Here is an 8,428-nt window from a genome sequence, read left to right on the forward strand (position 1 = left end):
GGGTTTGAGCCCGTTGTCCCCATCTGCGAGGGAAAAGCTTCACAAGCCATGAAGCAGTGCTGCAGGTGTCTCTTACTCTCTCCTCCTACCTCCCCCTTCCCTCTCGATTTCTTTTATTTATTTATTTATTTCCTTTTGTGGTCCTTGTTTTTTTATTGTTGTTGTAGTTATTGTTGTTGTCATTGCTGCATAGGACAGAGAGAAATGGAGAGAGGAGGGGAAGACAGAGATGAGAGAAAGATAGATACCTACAGACCTGCTTCACTGCCTGTGAAGTGACTCCCCTGCAGTGGGTAGCCGGGGGCTTGAACCGGGATCCTTATGCAGGTCCTTGCACTTTGCACCACGTGTGCTTAACCTGCTGCACTACTGCCCGACTCCCTTTGTTTAATTTAAAAAAATCTTTATTTATTTGATAGAAACAGCCAGAAATTGAGAAGGAAGGGAGAGACACCTGCAGCACTGCTTCACCACTTGTGAAGCTGTGCCTCTGAAGGTGGGAACCGGGGGCTCGAACTTGGCTCCTTGCGCACTATAACTTGTGTGCTCAACCAGGTGCGCCACCACCCGGCCCCAGATTTTCAGCTTTTCTATTATGCAAATAAAAGCATTTTGTTTAGAAGAGAACTTCCAGAAATGAATTTCCCCTTGGATTATGTCTTCATACTTTTTTTATTTTTTCTTCCCATCAGGGTTATCACTGGGGACTGAGTATCTGGAAGGCTCCACCATTCCCAGTGGCCATATTTCCCCTTTTTCTTTCTCTCCTCCCTCCCTCCGTCCCTCCCTTCTTATTAATAAGGCAAGAGATTGAGAAAAATAGGGAAAGACAGACAGAGAGGAAAAGCACCTGAAACACTGCTCCACAGCTAGTGAAGCTTCCCCCCTGAAAGTGGGGACCAGAAATTTGAACCCAGGACTTCTACTGTAATAATGGGTGTGGTCTCCAGTCTTTTTCTCCACTCCTGAATTCAGTGAGGTGCTCATTTTGGGTCAATATTTCAAGCTCACTTTAGTGTGCAGATTTTCTTGCACTCATCCAAGTCAAGTGTCAGAAAAATCAATCTCATTCTACACCACAGGTGGCCCTAGCCTCTCCTCCGCAGGTCTGGGGCAAGCTTTTCCTCCTGCAGGGGTTCAAACGTTGTCTTACCTGTTGGTACTGTGGACCTCTGCCCCTGAAGGTCTTGCTCTCCCGAGTCTCCTGGGTTCCAGTTTTGTTCAGAGGGATGCATAACGTGGGGTCTCACAGAACATTCCCTTTGGCCTTGGTTCCTTTGGTTCCACTGCGGAGCCATATGCTCTTGGGTAGCTGCAGGCCACTCTGTAGGTAGACCGGCCACCCCCAGTGGCATCTGGGGTGGGTATGCTGCGCCCCCCGCTGCTTCTGGTGGTGGAGGGTGGCACGGGAAGGCCATTGGTGCCACCGGGGGGCCCACTGGGCATGGTGTGGGGAGCAGCACCGGCGGTGGGGGCTGAACAACCTGGACCCAGGGATTTGGGGGCCCTGGCACATAAAACATACCAGTGGCATTAGCGCCCACTTGGGCGTTGCCATCCTGCCCGCACTGCACCTCTGGGTCTAGTGCCGTATTGTGCTCCCCAGCACCCATGGCCCACGTCTCCGGCCCGAGCTGCCCCCCCGGTGGCCTGGGCACGGCCTCCCAGGGCGCCTGGTGGGTCTGGGCCCATCTCTCGGCCTGGATGAGCTGCCCGCGCAGCAGCTCGCGCTCGCTCAGGGCCTGCTGCAGGTGGTCGCGGGCACCGCGCAACTGCGACGCCATGTCCTCGCGCTCCTCGCGCAGGCGCTGTAGCTCGGAGGCCAGGGCCCAGGCGGCACCCTCGCGCTCCTCCACCTGCTTCTGGAGCTGCCGGAGCCAGCAGGTCTGCTGCTCGCGCTCGCGGGCGCCCACGCGGACACTGAGGGCCAGCGCGCTCCAGGTGCAGGCCCGCTTGAGGGCGCGCGGCACCTGCGGGTTGGCCACCACGGTCAGCAGCCGGTCCTCCACCTCGTTCCAGGGCCGCGAGCGGAAGGCCACATAGAAATCCGGGCCGCCGCCATTGCAACGCACCTCTTCGTTGATGAACTCCACCACCTCCCTGTGGTGGAAACCGATTCCTGGATCCCCAAAGTCCATGGCCATGGCCACCGAGGCCTAGTCCGTCAACCCTGCCCACACACCTCAGTCCTTTTTCAACCCTGAACCTCTTTCTTCGCTCCCCTGCTCCTTCCGTCGACTAGGCCTCTCAGCGTCCCTGCCTGGCTGTGGGGTCGTGGCGTGATGGCGTAGAACATACGGGGCTTTGAACCCGTGTGCAGCAAGGGGTGATGGGACAGGCTTCCCCCCCTCTCTCCGCCCCCCACAAGAGCCTCCCCCTATTGGGCTGGCAAGTTGCCAAGCTCCGCACACGCCCAGCTGGCAGACACCTGCTGGGCCTGAGCGACTGTGCAAGGCATCACTACCAGCTGTGCGATGGCTCCTGTCCCCCAGGGCTGCGGGAGGAGTGACCTTCTCATCTTTTTTTTTCGCTGAAAAGTTAAATAGGGTGGGCCGCCATTGCCTTCCTCCCATAGCTCTAAATTGTTGTCTCAAATTTACTGTAATAATGTGTCCATACTCAAGATGGATGCCTTCCCCCCACCTTTTTAAATTTTTGGATCTTTATTTATTTATTGGATAGAGACAGCCAGAAATCGAGAGGGAAGGGGGTGATAGAGTGGAAGAAAGACAGAGAGACACCTGCAGACCTGCTACACCATTCACAAAGCTTTCCCCTTTCAGGTGGGGACCGGGGGGCTTGAACCTGGGTCCTTCTGCTTTGTGACATGTGCGCTCTACCAGCTGTGCCACCACTTGGGCCCCATGCCTCCTTTAAAAAAAAACAATTAATTTGATTTCTTTTGATTTTATTTATTTGACCAGAGCATTTTAAAAAATGATTTCATACTGATTTCTAAAATTAAAAGATAACAAGTTCCACACTGTTCCCACCTCCAGAGTTCTGTATCCCCAATCCCTCAATTGCAAGCTACAGCAGTTCTTTTAAGGTTGCAGATGTGGGTTAACTATTGTTTCTACAACTATCTGTCTATATTTGTATATATTTGCTTTTTTTTTTTTTTTTAATCAGAGCACTGCTCAACTCTGGCTTTTGGTGGCATGGGGATTGAACTGGGGCTTAGGTGCCTTGGGCATAAGAGTCTTTTTGTATAGCCATTATGCTGGCTACCCTCACTTCCATCCTTTTTTTTTTTTTTTTTTTTTTTGGCCTCCAGGGTTATTGCTTGGGCTCGGTGCCTGCACCACGAATACACTACTCCTGGAGGCCATTTTTCCCATTTTGTTGCCCTTGTTGTCATTATTATTATTGTTGCCATTGCTGTTGTTGTTGTTGGATAGGACAGAGAGAAATCGAGAGAGGAGGGTAAGACAAAGAGGGGGAGAAAGTGATAGACACCTGCAGACCTGCTTCACCACCCGTGAAGCGACCCCCCTGCAGGTGGGGAGCTAGGAGCTTGAACCTGGATCTTTAGCTGGTCCTTGCGTTTTGCACTATGTGCACTTAACCCTATTCCTGACCCCTCCACTCCCACCCCCACTCTTTTTTTAAAGTCTCATCTTCTCTTCCTTTCCAAGTCACACTTACACCTATTACTACATCCAAATGTCCCTTCCCTTTTCCTCTTCTCTCTCCAGGTCCTGATGGAGTTGGAGATCAGAGCTCTCTGGTCATCTTCCCCCTATAATTTCTCCCCAGCTGGCAGTATAGACCAAAATTATTTTTCAGGTGCAGAAGATGGGAGTTCTGGCTTCTGTAATTGCTTATCTGCTGTACATGTGCATTGGCAGGCTGATCCATACCCCCAGCCTGTCTCTCTTTCCCTACCGGGGTAGAGCCAGAGCACTGTTTAGCTCTCACTGATGGTGGTGCTAAGGGCTGGACCTGGGACCTCGGAGCCTCAGGCAGGAAAATGTGCTGTGTAAACAGCAATACTGTCTATATTTCAGACTTTACACTTCTCAGTTTGTCGTCAGATGCATATATTTGTCTTCCTTTGATAGTTACTGAGCACAAAATACACCTGGCCAAAAGTGATGAACAGGGGGCTTGGTGGCGCACTCAGTTAAGTGTATAGGTTACCATGTGTAAGGATCTAACGCTTTGCATCCCCACCTCTGGGGGCATGCTTCAAGAGCAGTGAAGCAGTTCTGCAAGTCTCTATCTTTCTCTCTCCTTCTCTGCCTCCCATTCTCTCCCCCCCTCCTCCAGAGCTCTGCTCACCTCTGGCTTATGGTTGTTGGGGAATTGAACCCAGGACCTCGGGGCCTCAGGCTTGAGAGTCTGTTTGCATAACTATTATGCTGTCTCCCCCAACCCCCTTCCCTCTCAATTTCTCTCTGTCGTATCTAATAAAAAAAAGGAGGAGGCTTGGTGGTGGCATACCTGGTTGAATTCACATGTTACAATGTGCAAGGACCTGGTGGGTTTGAGCCCCTGGTCCCCACCGGTAGGGGGAAAGCTTTGCAAGTGGTGAAGCAGGGCTGCAGGTGTCTCTGTCTCTCTCCCTCTCTATCTCCTCCTTTTCTCTCGATTTCTGGCTGTCTGTAGCCAATAAATAATGATAATAAGAAAGTTAAAACAAAAAAGGACAAAATGGCTCATAGGAGAAGTGGATTCATAGTGTAGGCACTGAGCCCCAGCAATAACCTTGGTGGCAAATAAAAGTGATGAACAGTATGGAAAGTCGCCAAGCCCTCATGCCATTTATATCCCAGTGATGGAATGGCTAATGAAAAAGGCAAATAAATAAGTGAGGCGAGTATAAATTGTGTGATATGTGCTATCAAGCTAATATAAATTGATGTGCAGGATAGGAAGGACACAATGTACTTACACCCTCAGATACATGAGTAGAAGAAAAAGTCATTCAAAGAAACTGAGAAAGATAATCCAGGACAGAGAGAGCATCAATTGACTGATAGCACAGAAAACTAAGATGGGGCTGGGGAGATTGACATATACGTGATCCTCTTAAATAAGATTACGGAATAGCCTGGGAAGTGGTGCAGTAGATAAAGCATTAGGCTCTCAGTCATGAGGTTCTGAGTTCAGTTCCTAGCATTTTATGTGCCAGAGTGGTGCTCTGATTTTCTCCTCCACCCCCCCACCATCATATACATGAAGACTTGTACAAGAAGGTAGTGTTAAAGTTGAGCTCCAAGACTCCAGTGATAGAAATTTTGGTACTGGAGTACAAAACTTTCAAGACTTCATCGAGGGTGAAGGACATAGCATAGTGGTTCTGCAAAAAGACTTAAATTTTTTTTTTTTAATTTGGAGCATGGCACCAAAGTAAGAAAGCAGAAGTACACTAGAGTTTGCAGTGAGTACCTCCCTAATACTTCCTCTCCACTTTTCCAAGCTTTGGGTCCATGATTGCTCAACAATTTGTTTGGCTTTGTATGTTAACTCTCTTTTCAGTCACCAGGTTCCAGGTGTCATCAGGATGCCGGCCAGACTTCCCTGGATTGAAGACCCCACCAATATGTCCTGGAGCTCAGCTTCCCCAGAGACCCACCCTACTAGGGAAAGAGAGAGGCAGACTGGGAGTATGGACCGACCAGTCAACGCCCATGTTCAGTGGGGAAGCAATTACAGAAGCCAGACCTTCCACCTTCTACAACCCACAATGACCCTGGATCCATGCTCCCAGAGGGATGGAGAATGGGAAAGCTATCGGCGGAGGGGGTGGGATATGGAGATTGGGTGGTGGGAATTGTGTGGAGTTGTACCCCTCCTACCCTATGGTTTTGTTAATTTATCCTTTCTTAAATAAAAAAAATAAAAAAAATAAAAAATTTTTTAAAAAATAATGATTGACAGTACTGTGGGATAAGAGGGATACAATTCCATACAATTTCCACTATCAGAGTTCCACATCCTATCCCCTCCATTTTTCCCCTTTTGTTGCCCTTGTTTTCATTATTATTATTATTATTATTGATGTTGTCATTGTTGGATAGGACAGAGAGAAATGGGAGAGAGAGGGAGAGAATGACAGGCACCTGCAGACCTGCTTCATCGCCTGTGAAGTGACTCCCCTGCAGGTGGGGAGTCGGGGGTTCTAAATGGGATCGTTAAGCCAGTCTTTGCACTTTGCACCATGTGTGCTTAACCTGCTGCACTACTGCCTGGCCCTCAAGTTCCCTACTCTTTATCCCTCTGGGAGTATGGACCAGAGATCTTCATGGGGGTGTAGAAGGTGGAAGGTCTGTCTTCTGTAATTGTTTCATTTCTGGACATGGGCACTGACATGTAGATCCATACCCCCCAGCCCATTTCTATCTTTCCCTAGTAGGGTAGGGCTCTGGGAAGGTGATGTTCCAGGACTCATTGGTGAGGTCATCTGACCAGGGAAGTCAGGTTGGCATCATGGTAGCTTTTGCAACTTGGTGGCTGAAAAGCATTAGAAAATAAAGCAGAACAAGTTTTTAAGTAATCAGACTTTTATGCCTAAGGCATAACATAGCTATTGTTGTTGGATAGGACAGAGAGAAATCGAGAGAGGAGGGGAAGACAGAGAGGGGAGAGAAAGATAGACACCTGCAGACCTGCTTCACCACTTGCGAAGAGACCCCCTGCAAGTAGGGAGCCAGGGGTTCGAACGGGGATCCTTTCGCCGACCCTTGCGCTTTGTGTCATGTGCGCTTAACCTGCTGCGCTACCTCTCAGTTCTCAAGTCTCGGATTTTTTTTAAAGTTTCTTTAAAAAAATAAATTATTTAAGGGCAAGGGTAGATAGCATAATAGTTATGCAAAGTCCCAGGTTCAATCCCCTGCGTCACTATAAGCCAGAGCTGAGCAGTGCTCTGTTAAAAAAAATAATATTTTTTATGGGGCCAGGTGGTGGGGCACCTGGTTGAGAGCACATATTACAATGTGCAAGGACCCACGTTCAAGCCTCCGGTCCCCACTTGCAGGGGAAAAACTTTGCAAGTGGTGAAGCAGTGTTGCAGGTTATCTCTCTCTCCCTCTCTATTATTTCCTTCCCGCTCAATTTCTGGTTGCTTCTATCCAGTGAATAAAATAAAGATAATAAAATATTCATTTATTATTATTTTTAATTTGATAGGGCAGAGAGAAATTGAGAGGGGTAGGAGAGATAGATAGATAGAAACCTGCAGCACTGCTTCTGAGGTGGAAAAGTGAATGTCAAAGCAAAGAAAGTGTTAACTAACCAAACTGTAAGGAGAGAAGCAGGGGGAAAGCTTTGCAAGTGGTGAAGCAGGGCTGCAACTGTCTCTCTGTCTCTCCCTTCCCTCTTGATTTCCGACTGCCTCTATCCAATAAATAAATAAAAGACGATTAAAAACATTAAAAGGGGAGAAGCCCCAGATAACAAGAAACCTTGAGAAAGCCCCAGATAATAAGAAACCTTGAGAAAGGTACTCTGCCAAACTGTTTTTTTTTTTTTTTGCTTCCAGGGTTAGTGCCAGGGCTCAGTGCCTGCACTGTGAATCCACTGCTCCTGGTGGTCATTTTCTTCCATTTTTGTTGTTGTTGCTGCTGCTGTTTGCTGTTGTTAGACAGGACAGAGAGAAATTGAGAGGGGAAGGGAAGATAGAGAGGGAGAGAGAAAGATAGACACCTGCAGACCTGCTTTACCGCTTGTAAAGTGACCCCCTCCTGCAGGTGGGGAGCTGAGGGCGGGGGCAACTCGAACCAGGATCCTTGCACAGGTCTCTGCGCTTCACACTATGTTCACTTAACCTGGCCTCCCACTATGGTATATCTTAAGCTGACACTTCTTCTCCTTCTCCTTCTCCTTCTCCTTCTCCTTCTCCTTCTCCTTCTCCTTCTCCTTCTTCTTCTTTTTCTTCTTCTTTTTGTATTTTTCACTTTCTGTTCTTGTTTTTCTTTTCTTTTTTTGCTAGTTTATTTATTTTTAATTTTTATTTATAAAGAAGGAAACACTGACAAAAACCATAGGATAAGAGGGGTACAACTCCACACAGTTCCCACCACCAGAACTCCATTTCCCATCCCCTCCTCTGATAGCTTTCCTATTCTTTAACCCCGTGGGAGTATGGACCCAGGGTCATTGTGAGTTGCAGAAGGTGGAAGGTCTGACTTCTGTAATTGCTTCTCCGCTGAACATGGGTGTTGACTGGTCGATCCATACTCCCAGCAAGAGTGTCTCTCTCTTTCCCTAGTGGGGTGGGGTTCTGTAGAAGCAGGGCTCCAGGACACATTGGTGGGGCTGCCTGCCCAGGGAAGTCTGGTTGGCATCATGCTAGCATCTGGAACTTGGTGGCTGAAAAAAGAGTTAACATATAGAGCCAAAAAAATCGTTGACTAATCATGAACTTAGAGGCTGGAATAGTGCATATGAAGAGTTGGGGGGGGGTCTCCATTTTGTAGATAGT

The 8,428-nt window shown here is 48.4% G+C and overlaps 1 protein-coding gene across 1 annotated transcript; it reads right to left on the reverse strand.

Annotated features, from left to right (window-relative positions):
* Positions 1-1,088: 1,088 nt before the first annotated feature.
* On the reverse strand, positions 1,089-2,309 carry LOC132535742 (testis-expressed protein 13D-like). Its single transcript, XM_060182649.1, has one exon. It carries the CDS (start codon positions 2,142-2,144, stop codon positions 1,089-1,091), a length of 1,056 nt encoding a protein of 351 aa, XP_060038632.1. The 5' UTR covers positions 2,145-2,309.
* Positions 2,310-8,428: the final 6,119 nt, after the last annotated feature.

This window comes from Erinaceus europaeus, chromosome X (genome assembly GCF_950295315.1).
Source record: "Erinaceus europaeus chromosome X, mEriEur2.1, whole genome shotgun sequence".
Taxonomy (NCBI): domain Eukaryota; kingdom Metazoa; phylum Chordata; class Mammalia; order Eulipotyphla; family Erinaceidae; genus Erinaceus; species Erinaceus europaeus.